This window comes from Scatophagus argus, chromosome 15 (assembly GCF_020382885.2).
Source record: "Scatophagus argus isolate fScaArg1 chromosome 15, fScaArg1.pri, whole genome shotgun sequence".
NCBI classification, from domain to species: Eukaryota; Metazoa; Chordata; class Actinopteri; family Scatophagidae; genus Scatophagus; species Scatophagus argus.
In genome coordinates, this window is record NC_058507.1 from 614215 (window position 1) to 635891 (window position 21677).

The window sequence follows — 21677 nt, forward strand, 5'->3', positions numbered from 1 at the left end:
ACACACACACACACACGTACATCTCCTGGTATGTCAGAGGGGTCTGTGGAGCTGTGGCTGTCGATCACAGAGGCGGCCAATCAGCAGGGCTGAATCAGTGTGGTCTGTTATGTAATCCTCCTCTCAGACGTCCCTCTCCCGTCTGTCTCCCCCCCCTCCCCCTACTGGGGGCTGACCTCTGGTTTCCACGTTGTCATGGCGACCTTCACCAGAGGAAGTTGTGGACCCCCTCTGAATCCACCCCTGTTGCTATGGGCACCCCGACAGAGAACGCGCAGCTGTGTGTGTGTGTGTGTGTGTGTGTGTAAATAACTGTCAGTCATCGCCAGGGTTGGGTTTCAGGAGCAGCTGCCCACAGACAGACAGATGATCAGTGAGACAGGTGTGGCCAGTCACTCAGGAGGTGCTGCAGGTTGATGAAGGTGTCTGTCTGTCTCTCTCTGCCTGTCTGTCTGTCACAGTTAACCCTTTCTGAGCTGTTTGTCCCTGACGATCAGACTGAAAGCTGATTTGTGTCAGCGTAGCCGCGATGTTGTTGTTATTGTTGTTGTGTGTGTGAATGAAACGCATCGTCACAACTTCAATGGCGACGTCTTCAAACATTTTGTGTTGTGTGAACAAAACAAAACTCCCAAATATTCTGTTTTCAACAGCAAGTGATGAAGAAAAGCAACAAATCTGTAAATATTTGACTTGATTTCCCAATTCCTGCCTGAAAAAGACTGACAGGATTTATCGATAGTCAGAATACTTGCCGATATTCTCTGTCCGTAGATTAATGGCCTCTCAGGCCTCTCATCTCAGTCGATGTTAGGAGCAGTTTGTCCTGCCCATAACAGAAGTCATCTGCTTTCTGTCTGTCCTTCCTGTTCTGGTGGACTCCGCCGGGCTGCTGCCTCGTTTCCCTGTTACCTGTCTCGTCTTTATTACACAACAGCTGCATGATATTCACTCACATGGAGAAACAGCAACATCCACACGTGAAGCTTTGTAGTCCACCACAAGCTCAGCAGTTTCGATGATGCTGAGCTTCATGTGGTTGCACCATGTGACTGAATGTAGTACTTGACGAAGCTGGTTCAGCATGGCGAGGTATCACATGCAGTACTGTGTTGGTGTTACTTTAAGGCTGCTGGGAGAATCGCTTTTGAAGCTTGAAGACAGCAGCAACAGAAAGGCCTTCTGAAATGTCACGCAGAATGAACGGATTATCCACAGGGCTGCGTTATTCAGCATCACCGAAAGCCTTCAGAGAGGAGAGGATGCTGAAAGCCCCAGGCTCAGCCTTTCCTGTCATGTAAAGTTGTGTGGTCTGAAACGGATCAGTCGTGTTGCTGTTCTGTGAAGTTGTCACTCTGTTTATCCGCAGACTGTTTTGTCATCAGCGCCTCTTGGGTGTTATATAAGGACAAACAGACAATTTACCTTTATGTCCTCAGGTTATGTTTTATCTGAGCCTCAGTGAAGACAAAAAGGTCCAGAAAAGCAAAAAGAGTGAGTCAATCGTGTCTTTTGTATCCCTCTGTGGCTGCCTTACTGCTGATACTGAAGAAAAGCTCTAAATGTGGTCAGTATGAGGCGACAGTGAAAAGCTAACGCGTGAAAGTTCAACAGATGAGTCCACTGAATTAAAAAAAACTGTATGAAGATGGACAACAACATGAGAGCTCTCAGAACATCTGCATCGCCCCCTGGTGGCTGGCTGCAGTACAGCTCATAAGCTCCTCCCCCTCCATGTTAGCAGATGGGACAAACTTAATACTCCAAATTGTTTAAAGTTTATTTGGTACACACCAAATAAACTTCTCCCTAAGATGGTTTCTGTCATGGAAGGTAGTTTTTATCACGCTGATGTTTGTTCAAGTGCTCATTTTTCTGATGAAGTGTGCTGGATGATGACATGAATGAACAATGTGTGTGTGCGTGTGTCTCTGTGTGTGTCTCCAGGCGAGGATAGCGTTCCTGCAGGGGGAGAGGAAAGGTCAGGAGAACCTGAAGAACGACCTGGTTAGAAGAATAAAAATGTTAGAATACGCATTAAAACAGGAAAGGTAAGATCAGTCAAATGTCCTCTGAGAGACACTTTAGTCTTCCTCTTTAAATCTGTCTGTGGCGATAAAACAACTTTGTTTCTGTTTCCTCCTCAGAGCAAAATATCACAAGTTAAAATATGGAACAGAGTTAAATCAAGGGGAGATGAAGATGCCAAGCTTTGAATCAGGTGAGAAAAGAACGACACATCTGTGGAAAGTGGAGGCTGCCTGCCTGTCTGTCTGTCTGTCTGTCTGTCTGTCTGTCTGTCTGTCTGTCTGTCTGCCTGCTTCCATATTTTGGCAGCTGATCTGAAGGTCTGAGGACATCCAGCTGCGTCTCTCAGTGTGTCCTCATGGTCTGTTTTTGCGTGTGTTTGTCCTTTAGACACCAAAGACTCAGAGGTCTCTGCTGTTCCTGCCAACAGTCAGCTCACCTGGAAACAAGGCAGACAACTGCTGAGACAGTAAGAACACCAACCAGCTCTCACTCATGTTTAACATGGAGAGCTACATGTCCGTACCACGAGGACGGAGTAGACGTGCTGCCAGTCGTCTGTCTGTCCTCACAGCGTGAGGGGAACACGGCTGAGGCTCCAGAAAGTGGATCAGACGTGTTCATCACTCCAGCAGAAATGAATCTGCAACAATGATAAAACCTTTATTTCTCAAGACAAAAAGTCATATTTTTCTGGTTCCAGTTTTCTAAATGTGTTCCATTAAAGCCACAAGATGAAGACATAAACTGTGTGTGTGTTCAGGTACCTGCAGGAAGTGGGATACACAGACACCATCCTGGACGTTCGTACTCAGAGGGTTCGCTCTCTGCTCGGCCTGTCGGCTTCTGAGCAGAACGGATCCGTGGAGAACAAGAACCTTCAGCACCTGATCAACGGGACGGAGCGGCGCAAGGACAGCAAGAGGTACGCACACACACATACACACACATGCACGCGCACACACACGTACACTGGAGAGCAGAGGTCACACACTGCTTGTATCTGTGTGTTTTTGTCTGCAGGAGTCCAGGCGACGTTCTGGAGACGTTCAACTTCCTGGAGAACACAGAGGACAGCGATGAAGAAGAGGATGAGGAGGGAGACCTGATTGACGACATCAGCACTGACAAACATCATCGAGTCAAGAAACACAAGACCAAGGTAGACACACGCGCAGACTTCATACACACACTTCTACCGTTCTTCCTCCTCACCCTCATTCCTCCCCTCTTTCATTTCCTTCTTCCACGTTGTCTCCTCTCCTCCTCCAGGTGGGGAATGAGGGCTTGGCGTCGGAGGACGACGCTGACACGGAGGAGGCTCTGAAGGAGTTTGACTTCCTGGTGACGGCGGAGGACGGAGAGGGAGCCGGGGAGGCCCGGAGCTCTGGGGACGGGACAGAGTGGGGTGAGAGACCTGAAACGTCTTCAGACTCTGCCGTCTGGTCTGACCTGAGCACTCACACACAAACTGAAAGAGTCAGTTAATTTAAAACCACGGGGATCACCGGTGACACCGCGGCGAATGTGTATTTCAGAGTATATGACACAATTATTGACGAAAATAGACAAAGAACACCAGGCTTTTAATAAATATATCTGTTATTATGGTGCTAAAAGGGTTAAATGAACGTTTGTGTCTCTGCAGCTGAGCCTCTACCGTTTCCCCCCGGTGGGGGGAAGTCCTTCCTGCTGGGGGGGTCAGACGATGTGTTGGAGAGCGTGCTGGGTTTGGGCGACCTCGCCGACCTCACCGTCACCAACGACGAGACAGACTACAGCTACGACGTAAGCCACCGTCACGAAGCACAGCTGGTGTTCAGCACGCAGACGCTCACTGATCAATCTAAGCACACTGTCTGTCGTTTGACCTCAGCTGCCATCCAGTAAGGAGTCTTCGTTCAGGAAGACGTGGAATCCGAAGTACACGCTGCGGAGCCACTTCGACGGCGTCCGAGCGCTGGCCTTCCACCCCGTCGAACCGTGTCTGGTCACCGTGTCCGAGGACCACACGCTCAAACTGTGGAACCTCACCAAGACCGTCCCTGCCAAAAAGTACGACACCGAACAAACACGACAGCCTTCAGCTGCCAGCCAGGAGCACCACGAGCTCACGTGTTGAGCACATGTACAACATGTGGCTGTGCTTCATGTGTACCACACGCAGAACCGGATTCTCTGGGCTTCAGAGGAAAATCCGCTCGGCTCAGAGCTAACAGGCCAACATCACAACAGAGCTTCATGACGATGTGTTCGGGTGAAGTCGGGATATTTTATTTCTGACTCTCTGTTGTCTGTCTGTTCATTTCCAGAAGTGCCTCTTTTGATGTGGAACCTGTCTACACATTCAGAGCTCACATGTACGTACACACACACACACACACACACACACACACACACACACATGCTCGACCCAGTCAGTGTTGTTTGATGAAGATGAAGATGAGGTGTCTGTCTCTCTGCAGTGGTCCAGTGCTGTCATTGGCGATGACCTCCAGTGGTGAACAGTGTTTCAGTGGAGGTATTGACTCAACCATCCAGTGGTGGAACATCCCCAGCTCTAATGTGGACCCCTACGACACCTATGGTACACACACACACACACACACACACACACACACACAAGCTTGAAGGTTAAGGTCTCATTTCATCTTGGTTTTGGATGACATTTTGAACTTTGGGTGTGACAGAAACGTGTTTATGAACTCTTTAGCTTCTCTCCAACAGGTTAACATCTGTGTTAATACCTGACCAGGTATTAATGGTTGTATATCCTCCCCTCCTCTTGTGCTAAATGCTCACTGAAGCTAAAACCGACTAGCCAGTGGCAGTTGAGATGAGACAGCTGTTGTCACGGATACAGGCACAAACACAGAGGCTGGCGTGACGGGACAAATGTTGAACCAACAATCAAGTTGACAGTTTTGATGAAGTCTGAGACGGGAGTTTAGGAAGCGTCTGTAATTCCTGTTTGTCAGAGAATGCAGAAGCAGAGCTAAACCCCCCTCTCCTCTGGTCCAATCAGATCCCAGCGTCCTGGCGGGGTCGTGGACAGGGCATACTGACGCTGTGTGGGGATTGGCTTACAGCGGCATCAAGAACCGCCTCCTGTCCTGCTCGGCCGACGGAACGGTCAAACTGTGGAACCCGACGGAGAAGAATCCCTGCATCAGCACTTTCAACACGAACAAGGGTGAGAACAGAAGACAGAGTGCGTCCCGCAGAGGACACAACAGGAGTGGCAACATGTCAAACGTATTAATGTGTGTGTCCGTAGAGCACGGTGTCCCCACGGCGGTGGACTTCAACGGTTGTGACCCTGCCCACATGGTGGCGTCGTTTAACAGCGGAGACGTGGTGGTGTACAACCTGGAGACTTCCCAGAAAGCACTGGTGCTGAAGGGGCAGGGAGAAGGCAGTAAGACACACACATGCACTCACATACACACACACACACACACACACACACACAGATTCAACAGGACTGTGTAATAATGTGCTCCTCATCTCCTCCTCCTCCTCCTTTCAGCTCAGCCAGGGTGCAGTCATATCAATAAGGTGGTCAGTCATCCCACGCTGCCCGTCACCATCACCGCCCACGAAGACAGACACATCAAATTCTACGACAACAAGTCAGGTCAGTCTGTCCACCTGTCTCTGCATCCACCTGTCTGTTGGAGACGACGACCTCTCAGAGCGATCACTCCGTGGTGTGAACCTTAAGGCACAGCAGGTTTAAACGGGGTGTGTGTGTGTGTGCAGGTAAAGTGATCCATGCCATGGTGGCTCACCTGGACGCAGTGACCAGTCTGGCTGTGGATCCTAATGGGATCTACCTGATGTCTGGAAGTAAGTCTCTTTAAAGCAAACACAGTCTGTCATGTTGAAACACTGAGATGAGCTCACACTGACTGCTGCTCCTCTTCCTCTCCCTGTTCTTTTTGCTCCTCCTCTTCTTCCTCTTCCTCCTCCTCCTCCTCAGGTCATGACTGCTCCCTGCGTCTGTGGAACCTGGACAGTAAAACGTGCGTCCAGGAGATCACAGCTCATCGAAAGAAGAGCGAGGAGGCCATCTACGACGTGGCCTTCCACCCCTCCAAGGCCTACATCGCCTCCGCCGGAGCCGACGCCCTCGCCAGGGTCTACGTGTAGTCGAGGAGGAGGGGATGAGAGAGAAGAGGACCGCTTGGCAGGAGACACAGACAGACAGAGAGAGAGAGACAGGCTAGTCTGTTGACACATTAGCAGTATTCAGGTCTGTTCAGGTCTCTGAACACAGAATAAATACTAATGAAAGACTAGAAGTGACGACATGTCCATCAGACTGACCACACACGCACACACGCACGCACACACGTCTGCAGGTCGACACTGAACAGTTCGCCTGTCCTGTGATGTCCCCTCGTCGCCTGCAGTCCTGATGACACTACATGAAGCCCCTCCCCCCTCGTGTTGACACTAGTGTGACCTCAGCAGAGACCCACTTAAAGGAAAAATCCCCCAGAATCTGCGTGGATGACATCCCGTCCAGATGTTTGTGAAACATCAGCGAGCTTCGTTCTGTCTTTTTGGTTTGTTTTCACAACAGAAATAACTAAGAGATGATCAGATGTCACAGTTCAGCTTCCTGCTGTCCTCTGGTGTCCTCTGATGTCCTCAGTGACAGTCTGGCCTTTCTGTCACACAAACCTCTGTGTCACCTGCCGTCAGTCCTTCCACTAGGTTTGGGCATCATCTGCCTTCATTTGACATCAGTGACAGGAAGTGGGGAACAGCAAAGGTCCCCAGCTGGACGCGGAGAAGCTGTCTTCACCTCGAAGCCCAGGGGACGCCGCAGCGTCTGCCATCAGGCGTCGGTTCAGGCTAAAGCCTGAGAATCACCGCTGAAGCTCATTCGTTCCTCTGTGAAAGAACGTGAATGTTGAGCTGGAGCCCCGCAGTGCAGGAGCGCTTTGTGTTTCCTCCTGAACGTCTCACAAACGTTACCGTGGCACCAGAATGAGTGAGGTTTGATTCTCTGCTGATCGTCCGGTTGTTGGTGTGCCGGCCAAAGCGGAGGAAATCGAACGCTGAACAGCAGCAGAACGTGAGGGGGATTTTTCCTTTAAAGCTGCACAGAAAAAGAGAGTCAGCCGCCTTCAGCTAAGGAACAGAACGTTTGACGTTTTAACCCTGCGCTTTTAAGTTTTTAAAAACTAAACTCAAGAATGACAACAAAAGATTTTGACGTGCCTAATTTTTTACAGTGTTTTTAAAGGATACCATTCATTTTACTTCCTGTTAAATGAAAGCGAACATTAGGTGAACAACCACGTCGGGTTAAAAGTCAGATTTTCTGTTGGCGTGCTGATTGGATGTCCGTCCATATGGGAACAGAGGATTGGTTAATACATCCCCACCTCAGCCCCTGGTGGGCCAATCGGAGCGCTACGTTTACATCGCCGAGGTAACGAGCGAAGGATTCAGACATTACTGTAGTCGCGTGTGGACGTTTTCTGTTTGTGTAAAATAAATCTAGTTTTTATAATGGTTTTTATGGAAACATCTTGGCGCCGAGGAGGATTCTGGTTCCTCATCCTCGTCCATCCTCTGAACACATCACCTTCTACTTCCTGTTTCCTGTTGCACGATGGCTCTCACACTACATGTCTGTCTGGAACATAAAGATGGGGGTTCAGTGAAGATGTCACCAAATGCAGGAAGTGGAGGAGAGAGAGAGGAGCTGCCGAGCAGTGTTGAGACTCAGCCGAGGAGGAAGAGGAGGATGTTAACGAGCTCTGAGAACAAAGTCTGTATGTCAGCTTCAGACGAATGGATCGAATCACATCATCTGCTCTCCTTTCAGCCTCACGCTGCATTCAGGTCGCGTGTGAAAGATGGTTTATTTGTGTCCAGAGATACGACACAAACACTGTGTTTCTAACCTGGACACACCCACCAAACTCTGCTTCAGTCAGTAAATAAAACTGCCACTAACGAAATGACGAACAGCAAAAACACAAACAGGTTCATCAGCAAACAAATTTCAAATCATTTTTCAAAAGCCGTTCTGGACGCTCAGTCACAGTAAAGATGTGTGTCGGTGTGTGTTTGTTCACGCTTGTGCCTCAAACGCCACGTCCTGTTGACGCCGGCTGACGAGAGGCATCCAAATCAGATTGTAGAGAAGATGGCGAACGACACCTTCCGCTTTTTACTGTTTTTATTAGCACGTGGACTTCGCAGTGTGGCCCCGCCCACCTTCACCCTGAGCGCACTTGTGACGATCCAGGACACCCAAACACACCTGTACAGCACACGGAGTGTAGAGCTCAGGTGTGACAGCTGCACGTGCTGCCCGGAGGTAAACGCTGTTCGTCTCGTCTCAGCTTGACGAGTTACAGTTCAAGTTCAAACGAACCGAAGCTCGGACGTCTTGTTGTTGTCTGGGAAACCAACAGTTTTCAGTCTGATGGTGGACGCCTCAGCGTTGATGTCTGATCCGATAAACAGTTTGAATGGGGAGGTCTCGGGTCTCCGTGTGACACTGAACTCTGTGCTTCTGTTGAACACGTGTTCACGTCTCCTACCTCAGAAACCATCTTTAGCGCTCGTTAGCTGCCAGGTGTCGATGGCTCGTTGAGGTACCATCTGGCTGGATGGAAATGAAACATTTTCCTGCTCCGTCATGAGCTGAAACGGCGCGACTCGGCATGCTGTGAACGATTTTTTAAAAACTGAATTCCGGAAAAGTTAAAGAAATGATGATCTCCATTAGTCAAAAATAAAGGAGTTTGCAGGTTTCTGTAGGGAGCCAGAAGAAGGAAATAAACAGTTTTAACAGTAACTTGCATGTAAACTAATCAAAAATCAGTTCAGTATCACTAAATATCTTCTTCCACCCCAGCAGTCTACAGTTCTAGGAGGCATTTGGGTTTACAAGAGTCCCTGAAAGCAGCACAGTCTCTGTAAACAGATGATGATGTTGCAGGTTTGAGGCTCCTCCTCCTCCTCTTGCTCCTCGTATCACCGCATGAGTTTGACTTCATCACGGCTTCAACAAAAACTTCACTTCTATCACCCTTTTGAGAAACTGCCCAATCAGAGGCCTCCTGGAGCTTTAGAGAACAAAGCCGCCGCCTGATTGGCTGGGGCTCTTGTCATGTGGGAAGTTTTAAATTGACGGTTGTGCTTTGTTTCTGTTTTGATGTAAAGTTTTTAGCTGAAGGGATTATGAGGGGAGCAGCTGTTAATCGATCAAAATAAACAAATTTTTATTTTCTTTTGTCCCACGCTACAACTTTACTGTGTAACTAAAGACTTCTGTTTGTGTACTGCATGATTAATACAATAAAAGTATTTTTTCTAGTCTTCCGAAAAAGAAAAGTTCTGATCAGTTTGCGAGTTTTGATGAGTTTTGTAAGTTTTTTTTTTTTTTTGATTTCCAAACTATGAAACAGCAGATTTTAAAGATTGTACCACATAGCAGAATACAACTGTATATAAAATGTCTATAATAACTATTAAATGGTGTACCTGTACAGACGCTGCTGCCCCGCCCATCATTCGTTCTGCTCTCGCTGGTTTGAGTGAAAGGAAATGTAACCCCAAAATAAAAGTTGAGGCCGAATTTCAACGTTAAAGCTTTTCCAACCATCAAAAGCAAATCAGATTTTACATCAAGTGGCCAAAAGTATTTGGTCCTTGACCTCTAAAGACGAGAAAAAAGAAATAACGTCATTCTTTTCACAATGAAACGATTAATTAAAATCTTGTCCAACCAACAGAGAAAAGCAGCAGAAGTTTGACTCATTGATTAAAGTGATTCTTCTTCGGGGTCGGGACTCCTGGACTGCTGGTTGTGAGAGGAACAAATGACCGACCTGTTTTGAAACAAAACTTAATTTTTCACACTCTTCTAAGATGTCGTTGTTGCTTTTTGGTGAACTACTCGATTTTACTTTCGGGCTCTCGGACTTCTTGTGCAGATATTCGCTCATCATATTAAACTTTTGGATGGTTTGTCTCGATTCGAGACCGTGAGGACCACATCGCCATCCTGGATCAGTTTTAGTCGCTGAGTGGCTCATTCATTGCAGAACAAACGTTGAAGATCTGACCTCAGTGCACAGAAAGGAAACCTGCAGATCCTGCTTCCTGTTTCATCCCTGACTGAAGCAGGTTTCTGTTGTTCAGATTTCCTCACATCTACTGAGAAGTCAGTTGGCAGAAAGTTGACTGACCGTCCTTCTGTCAATAAAATGATCGTTTGAGTGATTTCTGCGACATCTGAAAACAGTGAAGTCCAAGTCAGAGCTGTGATGCGTTCAGGACCACAGCAGCTCATGCGTGACTGACTGTGTCAACATGATGACGTCTGTTAGGACATTTAGGATCTGGGAGATACCTGAGAAAGTTCCTTCTGATGTGGTTGAAAACAGCTGTTAAGCTGAATTTTATTTAATTTTTTTGAACATTTCATCAAAGACAATTGTGTTTTCTTCTTCTGTCTTCTTCTTCCTCCTCTCAGAGCTGCGGTATCCGTCCTACAGCGAGTGTTTGACAGCGTGAACGGCCTCGATGACGGCGTGCCGTCTGTTGGCGTCTGGGGGGGCCTTCGGGGCCGGAAACACGGCGAGCAGAGCGTGGCGTCCGTCGAAGGTGCCGTCGCTGACCGTCATGGCGTCCAGGTGCTGATGCAGCAGCAGCCTCAGCTGCCGGTTCTCTCGGCTCACGTCGTCTTTGCGTCCCCTCAGAGCTGCTCGCTGCAGCACGGCGGCGTTGACGCGCCGCGTCAGCTGCTGAAGCTCCAGAAACTCCCGCACCTCCTGCAAAGAGACGCGTTAGGAAGTCACGGTTCACCTTCAGTTTGGGTGTAGTCGGTTTACAACACGTCGGATCGTCGGCTGCTTCTCCTTCCTGAGCCAGATGTTAACTGAAGGATGAGGACGAAAACTCCTCCAACAAACGTGAACTCAGAACACTGCAGGCGCACTCAGCCAATAAACATTAAATAATCTAAATCTGCAAAGTAGCTAAAGTTAATTCAATAATGTAATGCAGTGCGAAACAACAAGTTTCTAACCGTCAAGCAACAGAAGAGTCTGAGCGGAAAAGGTCTGTTCTTAGCATCGTGGCCACATGGAGGAGGGGGAGGAAGAGTCGGTCGGGAAGAGCTGGAACTGAGAATCTTGTCTCACCTTTGCTGGTTGCTCCACCTCCGGTCCTGCTGTCTGCGGTCTGTGCTCCTCTGGAGGGACTAATGAGATGTTCTGCTGCTGACTCTCCAGCTTGTGACACATTTCAGCGACACGCAGAGCCCTCTCGCCCTGAAGCGCCACAGTGAGGACATGAGTGAGGACGTGCTCAGGTGTGAAAGGTGGATGTAGTTGGGTGTGAGGTGTTTCACCTTGGCTACAGCCGCCTGCAGGTTCCTGGCTGCGTTGTCGCTGTGGACCGTGAGGTCGGTGAGCTGTTTCCTCGCCACCGTCTGAGCCTCACTCAGCTGCTCCCGCAGCTCCTTGGTCCTACGGTTCATCTGGTTTCTGGTGGCTGTCAGATCCTGTTCCACAGACTGATTCTCTGTGTCACTGGAGTTCAGCTTCTCCCTCACCTGAATGACGAGATCCTGTGAGGGAAAGGGAACAGCAAGTGTCGACCTGAGCTTCCACAGCAGGCGGCGCGTTAGGTTAAGATGAGCCTACGCCGACCGCATTTGATTTGACTTGTTAGCTCTGAGCTGGATGGCGGGCTGCTCCTCCACCACAGCTCACCACATCACGTCAGCATGTGGCTTATTCATTAGCAAACAGAGACTCATAGGTGATCACTGGAACGCTCACCAATCAGATTAAAGCTTCCACTGACCTGCAGCCTCTTCACCTTCTTCACGTCTGCGTCGGTCTGTTCGATGAGTCGTTGGTTTTCAGAGAGCAGCTTGTTGAACTGCTGCGTGTCCTGGCTGCAGAGCTCCGCCACCTGCTGGTGCTGCAGCGCCTTGTCCTTCAGCTTCTCCTTCTCCACCTGCATCAGTTTAGCCACCTGTTCAGGGAGACGGACGACAGGCGTCAGACACTTCAGGACACCTGACTGCAGACGGCGGGAGGGGGGAACTGTGAGTTACCCTGTCGCGATGAGTGCTCTCGTACAACTTGATGATTTTACTGTACAGCCTGTGGGTTTCATCCATCGCTGCTGCGTGCTGCTGCTCCAAGGCGAACGTCGAGTCCTGCAGATCAGCTCGCTGCTGCTCGCAGCTTTCCGACATCTGCTTCCTGAAACGTAAAGCCCAGACCACACGAGAGATGATGAATCTAACCTGCAATGAAGACTCCTGATCAGCTCATGAAGCTGAACACAAATGTCCAAATGTCTCTCTTTAACCAATCAGAGAGCTTGTTACATCCCATTTGTTTTACCTAATTTTACCTGCACAAGGCCCACAGTGTCACAGAGGAGCTAAAAGGAGAAGCCGCAGCCCGTCCACTTCCTGTTAATCCCAGTGTACCACCCAGTGTACCACCCAGTGTCCCCAGACTGCAGTTCAGCCAGAGGACACTCGCGAGGTCGTCCTCAATGGACGGCAGTGAAAGGAGCTAAATAATTACTTACACCTACTTCTGGACAAAACGCCCAGATTTTATCTTCGTTTTTGCAAATATATTGATTATAAATTAGAACTGAAAGTAAAAAAAACACTAAAGGGCAGACGGTTTTGCCTCTAAAGCAGAATTCTGCTGAATCAGAATGCTGATTGGTCAGTTAAAGATTTACGACTAGAAATGTTACGTTACGATAGGCTAACGTCAGCTATCGTTACGTGAACATAACCACAATGACGCGGTTTCGGTTTTGTGTGTTGTGGTCCTAACGAGAGCTACAGCAGACGTTAGCAGCCTGGTTAAAAGTGTGTGATTGACGAGTGAAACCAAAATGGCGAATGCAGTAAACTGGCACACGATGCCACAAATACTTAAATAATAACGGAATAACGGAAAGGTATTTCATCACAAAAGAATCTGCAAAAATAATCCCATAGAACTGTATCTATTGTCTCTACCACTTACACCGAAAACGTAAAGAAAACTGGCAGAAAAAAATGGACACCATAAAAGTTACATTTTGGGACTACAGCTCCGTAAGCCCCCGTTCATTTTGGACGACCTTGCGAGTGAACCGGAAGTGTAAGAGAGTGAGAGTTCTTCCAATATTACAGTTTCTTTGGAGAAACTGAAGGATTTAGGACTTGGCTGAGCATTTGAGTGTAAACGGTCAGCTGGTTTGGGATCAGCTGTAATGAACAGTGCAGGCCTCGGGGGGGCGCTGTGGATCCTCACACTGACCTCTCACAGCTGAACACGGAGGTGAGGTGTCCCAGACTGTCCTCCCACTGCTGCTGCACAAACATCAGCCGCTTGTCCTGCTGAGCCCACAGACGCTCCACATGTTGCAGGTGAATGCGTCGCACCTGAGCCGACTGACGCTCCGCCTCCTGCAGGTCACGCTCCACATTCTGCAGCGGAACAAACAGGAAGTGACGCACTGACAGTGGAACAAGTTCAGGTGCAGAACGAGGTGCAGTCTGAATGCCTTCGGGGCGTCAGGTCACCTTCATGATGCCGTCCAGGCCGTCCAGGTGCCTCTCAAACGTCTGACTGAGCACCGTGATGTCATTACGCAGCTCGGCGGCTCGAGTCTGACGGAGAATCGACCTCCAGCCTTCGTTCAGCTTCAGCAGGTTCACTGCAGTGTTCTTCTCCTCCTTCTGCAACTTGTCCTGGTTTCAAACCAAATAACAGCTTTTAATTTGAAAAGGCTGACCTTCATGGAGAAGATCCTAACGTTATTGTGTGTTACTTCTGCTGTAAAATGACACGGAAAACATATGAAACTTTAGAGTTTTGTAAGCTCAAACTGTTGCTTGTATCGGAATGAAGGTCGGAACGGAAAGCAGGTGAAGCAGCAGTACCTTCAGAAAGAGGGTGAGGACTTCCTCTTTCTTCTTGGCCATTTCCTCCTCGGCCTGAGCTCGCTGCTGCAGGTACAACAGCCTCTCCTCCTCTGTCTTCGCACCGCCTTCACCTCCACCTTTCTTTGCTTTCTTAGGCATGATCCCTTCTCCTCCTCTTCCTCCTCCTCCTCCTCCTCCTCACCACTCCACGCTGATCTGTTGGACACCACACGGACAAAGCACAGCATCCGGGTCGCTCCAGGTGTTTCACACTTTATTTTCCATGATTGCATTTTCTGTGTTAATTCTGCACACCGAGACAAACTGATTACAGTTCAAATCCAAATCTGTCGTTTACCCGCTCAGGTGCGCCTCGTTTGTTTCGAGTGTCCTTGAGACGCCGGGAACCTGACTGAAGGTAACAGGTGAGCCAAATGTCCAACAGTTTAAACATCTAACATTGTGTTGCTGCGATGACAGTACCGTGAGCAGGTGACGGTGGGTTCCAGTCATTTCACTCACCTGAGGGAGTCACGCCGTCTCGTTTAAACACTTCGTCCTCCGGCCTCGCGGTAAAATCTGATTTTTGTTCGTCCAGCGCGAGCTGAGATGAAAGCGAAAAGGTTCAGTAAAGCATCGCTCGTTAAAACGCCTCACCTGGAGCATGAGGTAATTTAGAACTTTTCTAATTAGCTGCGAGAAAGCAACTGGAAAAGATGTCGCACTTTTCCAGGCTGTTTGTGTTCCGTCTCCATAGCAACCGCGTCGGACACGATCCGCCATGTTGGGACCTCCGCTGCGGCTACGTCACAGCTTTAACTTCCGAGTTGGACGAAGGAAGAGCTTATGAAAATGACAGTTTATAGCGTACAGCTGATCCATTAGCAGTTAGCTGCCTGACAGGAAACTGTCAACTGTTATAAAGTCACGTTTCATGTAAAAACTGCTTCACTATGAGAGGAATTTTCCTTTTATTTACTGTAATTATTTTTAAAATGTATTTGAGTACTTTCTGAGGTTTATTGATAGTAATCATTAGTTACTGGCTGACTCCAACAATGTTACTCTTATTATGTGTTTAGAATATATATATTAGAATATTCATCTGGGAATTTCTTCTCCATTAAGTACATTTTCCTTATTAAACTTTTATAGTTTTACTGAAGTTATATTCTCATTGCAGGAGTATTTCTGTAGTATGGTATCAGTACTTTTACTCTGAAAATACTTCCTCCCCTGCTTAGCACCAGATGAGGTCACATTATGAAGTGAGTTCTTACTTCTCTCAACACTCAGTTTTCTTGTAACGTGCAGCTTGGACACCAGGTGGCGTCCAATCGGGCTTCAGCTACATGAGCAGACATCAGTGGACCAGGTGTAAAAATAACTGATCTTTATTAAGAGACACGAGGAGAACAGCCAATAAATACAGAGAGAAGGACAGAATCGTCGTCTAACATCCGCACAAACAGAACCGACCGCTCAGTCTTTGTAACTGGGCGGCTAAACTACGAAATTCCCTACGAGGATCAGGATGTTTCTGCTCCTCTCACACCTTCTGTTGTCCTCTGCTGTCTGTTACTCATTCACCCTCCTGTGAGCACCTGGAGCCACACCCCCGACTGGAAGCTGCTCTCACCTGGAGGACTCGTGCCTCCTGACAGGTTTGGCACATTTGTGTTACCGTGTGAGCAGACAACACATTTAGACGTCAGCTTTTCCTGCGTCTGCTCGCGAGCAAACAGACAACATCTTTGTGCTTAAAGTCGGGTTTTTCTGTCCTCGTGAAAGAGAATTCAGATTCCAGTTTCAGGAAAAGACAGAAATCCATCCTGCAAAAGCACGTCAGGATAATTAAAACATGATTAAGAATGTGTCTTAAAGCGTAGAGCGAAGAGTGAAAAGCAGCTCTGATCCTGTGTTTTAGGGTTGCAGAAGGTCAGAAATGCAAATAGGTTTAAGCTTAGTTTAAGCTTCCTGTTTCAACATACTGAAGAGTTTGACTGACTGAAGCTGAGGTCTGCTGTGGCTGACACTTTGGAAGTGTTATCAGAAATAGTTTAACTGTCTTAGTTTTGACTTTCTATCCATAGTTTGACAATACTTTTCTCTGTGTTCAGAGGTTTCTGAGTAATAATTCTGAGATCCTCATTTTGTAATTATGAGAAAATAATTTCATAATCACATCTTTATTTTGTAATTACAAGATGCAAAATAAGAATCTCATAATGACAAAACTGACGAAAACTTTATCTGTTTATTGTTATTGCGGTATCTTTATTTCCTAATTATGAGATACAAAAGCCATAGTTACAGTTGTTTTCTCTTTCATCTGCAGTTCATTAATGGATCAGCAGGGTTTTATTTCACAGTTAGCTTCTACATTGTTGTATACGAATTAGCTTCTTATGTTGCCTCAGTCAGCTGCACGAGTGCTGATTGTTAGTGTTAAAGTGGGTTAAAGTGAATCGAGTCTGCTCACCTGATTAACGTGGCTTTGGTGGTGTTTTACCAGCTGGAATTCTTACGTTTTTAACAGTACTTTAGTGCAATTTTGACTACACGCTGTAATAAATCAGACACTAACAGTGGATGGTGAGGATGGTTTCTGCTGTCATTGATGATGATTGACTGATTGGTGATTTCCCAGCACCTCCTTCTATAAATATACAAAATGTTTTTTGGTATATACGTCTTTTATATACATGTGTTTTCACTTGTATGTATCAGTACTAGTTGGTATGTGTACAGTATATATATACAGTGTGTGTACTTGTACATCTATCTTGGTGAGGACCTGCTTTGATACATGCAAATGACATTTTGGCTGTGTTTAAAGGTTTAAGGTGTGCTTTCAGGTAAAGGGGCGGGGCATGTCAGTGAGGGCCCTCACACGTGTAGAAGTACAAACACGCGTGTTCCTAGTTGCTTTCAGTGAAGTCTCGGCAGATGCCTCGGACCAGCGCGGGGATGAACTCTGCGAGACCAGAGAACTCTCTCGTGAAGAAGGTGTGGCTGTCCTTTGGCTCCGACGCCATCGCTCTGAGGTCATCCATGGGTGCCCAGGCCACGCCCACAGAGTACACGGTGATGCCTGGTGATCGGTGGTTGGGAGAAACAGGTGAAAGAGTTATGGATGTTATTAAGAACAGGACACAAACTGTTGTGCTTTCTCCTTTAACACACACACCTTGCCTATGTGCAGCCATGGCCGGGCTGCCGACGTCATCGTATGATTGGCCGTCCGTCACCACAATTAGGAAGTTGCGGCCCGGTCCTGTCCGCCTGGCGGAGAAAGAGCAGACATGATGCGACGCAGAGAGAAACCTCAGTAATCCAAACACTACTCGATGGCTGAGTCGCACCTTCCGGCAGTAAGTTGCTTCTTTAAAGTTATTCCTGTAATCTCAAATCCGTCCAGGATGACTCCAACATTTTAATCTAATAATTTTAGGGGCTGTAAGATGACCAGCATGGCAGGAGAACAGTCAAAACACACTCTCCAACAACAACAATTCAGTCCAGCTTTGGTTTAGCTTCAGAAAAGTAGACCTCAGCAGTCGAAAACCTCGTCAGGAGCCGCAGTCAGGTGTGATGTTACCTGAACAGGTTCTGGGTGGTGTAGCTGATGGCTCCTCCGGTGGCCGTTCCTCCACTCATGTAGGAGATCCTCCTCAGAGCGTTGATGGCGTCGTCCTTGCTGGAGTGGTCATACAGGCCGAACTCCAGCCTCTGGTCGTAGGTGAACTGCACAGCACCTGGACACGTAGCACACAGCCAGTCAGCCAGTCAGCCAGTCAAACAGCCGCTCAGTTAATCAGTGAATCAAGTCATCTCCATCCTGTGAAGCTAACCAATGTGAGTCCCCACATCTGAGATGTCAAAGCTTTGGGCGATTCCTGCCAGGAAGTCCAGGACCAGCCGGAAGTTTCCATCTCCAACGCTGGATGAACCATCAATGAGGAAGCCGATGTTGACCGAGTTGTAGCAGGTTTTACCTTGAACACACACACACACACACCGTGACTTACACATGAAGTACGACGTTGCTCACTGTGCTGCGGGTTGCTGCTGCAGATATTCAACCTCCACAGAAGATTAAAGGGACAGTTCACTACAAAGTCAACAGAACAGACTTTTCTCCTGACCAGAGGGGGCTGCACTGCGACGTGACTTCAGGGTCCTGACTGTAATGTCACAGGTTATTATGAGTTTTTTTTCTTTTTTTTCCAGAATATAACATTAGGACAAAATGGAGAACATGTACGAAGCTGCCAACAAGCCCCCTGGCTTTACTGTGTTTGATTTGACATTTTAACATGTCTAGCCTTTCTTTCTTCTTCTCTTCTTCAACTAATTAACATCTTACTCGCTGCTGTGGCACCGTTTAGCTCCAGGAAATCTGAGTTTGTCAACCCTGACTTTCCTTCCCTTTAGCGCTGCTGATCCATCCAGGTTGTTTTGGTGCGAGTCGTCAGCTGCAGAGACGTCTGCCTCCTCTAGAATAACTACCGTACTTCTGTCCACATCACCTCACAGAGAGAAACGAGCTCAGCTAACAGTTCATCTCAGCCGACGAGGATTCCTGTTATGTTTCATGCCACGAGCAGGTGCAGGTCTGTTGCTGTGCGGTGATCAGAGAGAAAATAGTCCCTACATGAACCTGCTCACACCATAGCTCTGGGAATCATCCTGAGTAACTGGGTCTTCAGTGTCCTGTGGTTCCATCACACAGAAGAAAGGCAGACGTCTCCACAGCTGAGTGCTCCAACACCCTGCAGTGTGGACGGACAAACGGCTCTACAGGAAGTGGAGAAAAATGTGGCTTTGATTTACCGTTAAGTCACCAGAGTCCTCAAATTTAAAGGAAACTGGTGACATCCTCTCCTTGCACTAAGACCAGCATCACAACCAAATCCCACGTGAACACAAGAAAAAACTAATAGTGCAAAATGTGAAAAGACATTTTTGTAACACATTCCTGCTCCCATGAGGATGAACCCTTTGGTTTCAGTAATGTTTGCTTTATTAAGACTCTTGAAAATTGTGTTCTTCCTGCTTTTATTTCCATAAAGGACTTCCTCTGCCACTTTTCTCCAGCCCTGATGCTAAGCTAAGCTAACTGTGCACTGAGAAAATGACAGAGTGAAATGAAATGAAATGAAATGTGAAATGTGGGGTCTCTCCATTGCCCGCCTGCCGTCACCCGTCCTGGGTGAGGGATCCCCCCTCTGCTGCTCACCCTGAGGCTTCTCCCAGTCTTTCCCTGTTAAAGGTTTGTTCTGGGGTTTTTCCTGAGTCCATGTGAGGGTCGAAGGGCAGAGGATGTTGCTGTGATGCTATGTGAAGCCCTGTGAGACTTGAACAGCTTGTAAAAATGGGCTGTACGAATAAAGTTGTCTTGTCTTACTGCAGAGCAGGCTGTCCAGCGAGCAGAGTCTCTGAGTGAGAGGTTTGACATGTTTGGTGGTGCTGAACCAGCTGGGGATCAGGTAACTGAAGAAGCCGTTATCCTTACACACCGCCTGCAGGGAGAAGAGGCAGCCCGTGTTTCAGAAACACATTGCTAATCCAGATGTTCGGCAGCTTCATTTTTAAATGTGTGATAAATGACTGAAGGCGTGAACAAAGTGCAAACCTTCTTCATGAAGTCCTTGTCGCGCACCATAACGAGCTCCTCGGGCACCGGTTTAGCCACAGACACCAGGAAGACGTTGATGCCGGACTCTCGGGCCAACATGGCCGCCTGCTCCAGGTCATCAGAAGGCCAGCCGTCAATCAGGACCACCATCACCCGGGGGTGACCCCGTCTGGCACCGTTCTCCTGGGCGAAGAAGGTCTCTGCCGTGTGCATGATGGCCTTACCTGCAACAGGACAGGACAGGAAACCAGGGAAAGGAAGATGGATGGTGTGTGTGTGTGTGTGTGAGTATGAGTGTGTGTGAGAGAGAGAGTGTGTGTGTGTGTGTGTGTGAGTGAGAGTGTGAGAGAGTACGTGAGTGCGAGAGTGTGCGTGTGTGAGTGTGTGTGTGTGAGAGTGTGTGTGTGTGTGTTACCTGTGTTGGTGTCTCCTCCCAGGTATGCGAGCTCCTTGATGGCAAACAGCAGCTCTTTAGGCTGAGTGTAGTTTGTCAGTAAGAACTCCGTCCTGGGGGAGTCGCTGCGCGCACACACACACACACACACACACACACACACACACACACAGTACAGAGAGGTTCATCCTTCAGTTTGACATGTGGACACTCGAGGTTTTGATCTGAGCTCAGACTGAAGCACTAAAAGCAGTTTTATTTGTACTGTGGTCTTAATGTTTTGGTTATTAAATCACATTTCTGTTATGGCCCTGAGTTAACGTATTCACCCCATTGTCCAGAAGTGTGTGTGTGTGTGTGTGTGTGTGTGTGTGTGTGAGAGAGAGAGAGAGAGAGCCTGACCTGGTCTGGACCAGGCCTACATGTGGTCCTGTTTGTCCGACTCTCAACATGGCTGCCAGTTTGACGACAAAGTTCTTCTGCAGGTTGAACCGCCGCTGGCCGATGTTGTTGCTGCTGTCGATCACCATGGCGATGTCCATCTGACAGTCTGCACACACACACAGTAGAGGAGCAGGGATCCCGCCTCAGCAGACCTTTAGTCTCCGTGTTAATAATCAGATGTGAGGTGAACCCCTGCAGCCTTCAGCGCACATGAAACGTGTGCTGAAGGCTGCTCGTTTCACCGAGAAGCAGATGTATGCATGCTGTTGTATATTTCTACTTTATATTCATGATTCTTGACCTCTTTTGTCTCTCTGCCACTTTGGGGTAAATCAGTTTTCCAAACTGCACCTGAAGTCCTGATTTCATCAAAACACAGAAACCAAACAAACACACAGTACCTCTGTTCCCGCCTGTCAGAGCTTTCTTCACTGACGACTTCTTCAGTGGTTTCTTTGCTGCAACACACACACACACACACACAGGTGGGAACGTCACACTGCTGCTGTGTCTGGTAAACTGCTGTCACATAAAGCTGGTTGGTCTTCGTCACTAACTGTTGCTTCTTTTCGCTGTTTTTTAATCTTCCTACAGACGTTTCAAAATAAACATCCAACAGTAAATGAAAAGAGGCATCCCCTCTGAGCTTTTAATGTGAAACATCTTTGCAGGATGTTGTGGGTTACTACAGGATGGACTCTTCTTCAAACAAAACAGGAGACATCAGACACAAGTTCACGTGTCCAATGTAAAGCTGAATGGCACTACGGCAGTCGATAGTAAAGTGTAAGGCTCACCTGGCTGTGCAGCTGCAGGTAGAGCTGTGGTACTGGTGTCACTGGTGAGCTCCAGAGGAATGTGAACTGGCTCTGGTCACACAAACACATGATGAGATGCTGTCTTAAAGCTGTAATGCCACCAGGGGGCAGCAGAGCCCCACCCACACACCTCATGTTAGTGTTTCCTGGACATTAATGCAGTTTTGTGTCTCACTGTAGATTTGACAGACAAACATCATGTCTCTGTGTGTCACAAGAGGCTTCACTTTCAAAGTTAAAAAGTGCTGACACAGATGACAGTAACGACAGGAAATGAACATTTAGAGGTGCGTTAAGTGGCTTTGGCCTGTAGGAGGCAGTAAAACTCCACCTTGACATACAGTATATACAGTGTGTGTTCACAGCACCTTCAGGACTCACTTCAGCCCCACCCTGACTGGTCCAAGGCTACAAAACCAGTGA

At 47.9% G+C, this 21677-nt stretch overlaps 3 protein-coding genes and 1 long non-coding RNA gene across 14 annotated transcripts in view; 2 read left to right on the forward strand and 2 right to left on the reverse strand.

Moving 5' to 3' along the window:
• strn3 (striatin, calmodulin binding protein 3) overlaps positions 1–9550 on the forward strand; it is a 15463-nt gene extending 5913 nt beyond the window's left edge. Inside the window, exons 2-16 of the mRNA XM_046413332.1 lie at positions 1948–2051; positions 2148–2221; positions 2419–2497; positions 2792–2953; positions 3052–3190; positions 3301–3436; positions 3677–3816; positions 3905–4083; positions 4341–4388; positions 4494–4615; positions 5054–5221; positions 5306–5446; positions 5558–5665; positions 5791–5877; positions 6011–9550. Coding sequence (XP_046269288.1) covers positions 1948–2051; positions 2148–2221; positions 2419–2497; positions 2792–2953; positions 3052–3190; positions 3301–3436; positions 3677–3816; positions 3905–4083; positions 4341–4388; positions 4494–4615; positions 5054–5221; positions 5306–5446; positions 5558–5665; positions 5791–5877; positions 6011–6180 — 1857 coding nt within the window. The 3' untranslated portion in view covers positions 6181–9550. The remainder of the gene's footprint in view (positions 1–1947; positions 2052–2147; positions 2222–2418; positions 2498–2791; positions 2954–3051; positions 3191–3300; positions 3437–3676; positions 3817–3904; positions 4084–4340; positions 4389–4493; positions 4616–5053; positions 5222–5305; positions 5447–5557; positions 5666–5790; positions 5878–6010) is intronic.
• On the reverse strand, positions 9257–14147 carry ccdc65 (coiled-coil domain containing 65). 2 transcript variants are annotated; one of them, XM_046413337.1, is made up of 8 exons: positions 13976–14147; positions 13616–13783; positions 13350–13519; positions 12131–12281; positions 11875–12048; positions 11417–11635; positions 11208–11336; positions 9257–10835 (listed from the first exon to the last, which is right to left on the reverse strand). In XM_046413337.1, exons 1-8 carry the CDS (start codon positions 14114–14116, stop codon positions 10554–10556), a joined length of 1434 nt encoding a protein of 477 aa, XP_046269293.1. In that variant the 5' UTR covers positions 14117–14147; the 3' UTR covers positions 9257–10553. The 2 variants fall into 2 exon arrangements, with proteins under 2 accessions (XP_046269293.1, XP_046269294.1); XM_046413338.1 differs by lacking the exon at positions 11208–11336.
• The window catches only part of LOC124072146, a 26187-nt gene continuing 18290 nt past the window's right edge, over positions 13781–21677 (forward strand). Inside the window, exons 1-6 of one of the 9 annotated variants that reach the window (XR_006845459.1) lie at positions 13781–13988; positions 14113–14219; positions 14324–14382; positions 16816–17078; positions 17163–17331; positions 17412–20298. This is a non-coding gene — a long non-coding RNA (uncharacterized LOC124072146). Of the gene's footprint in view, positions 13989–14112; positions 17079–17162; positions 17332–17411; positions 20558–21677 lie in introns of those variants that run through there. The other 8 variants (XR_006845454.1, XR_006845453.1, XR_006845458.1 and 5 more) reach the window with 8 other exon arrangements.
• Positions 16879–21677, reverse strand: part of coch (coagulation factor C homolog, cochlin (Limulus polyphemus)) — an 8629-nt gene continuing 3830 nt past the window's right edge. For both annotated transcript variants that reach the window (XM_046413336.1, XM_046413335.1), the window contains 10 exons: positions 21234–21305; positions 20838–20894; positions 20395–20542; positions 20014–20117; positions 19596–19822; positions 19368–19482; positions 17812–17955; positions 17559–17715; positions 17148–17242; positions 16879–17051 (listed from right to left, as the gene is read on the reverse strand). In XM_046413336.1, coding sequence (XP_046269292.1) covers positions 16879–17051; positions 17148–17242; positions 17559–17715; positions 17812–17955; positions 19368–19482; positions 19596–19822; positions 20014–20117; positions 20395–20542; positions 20838–20894; positions 21234–21305 — 1292 coding nt within the window. The remainder of the gene's footprint in view (positions 17052–17147; positions 17243–17558; positions 17716–17811; positions 17956–19367; positions 19483–19595; positions 19823–20013; positions 20118–20394; positions 20543–20837; positions 20895–21233; positions 21306–21677) is intronic.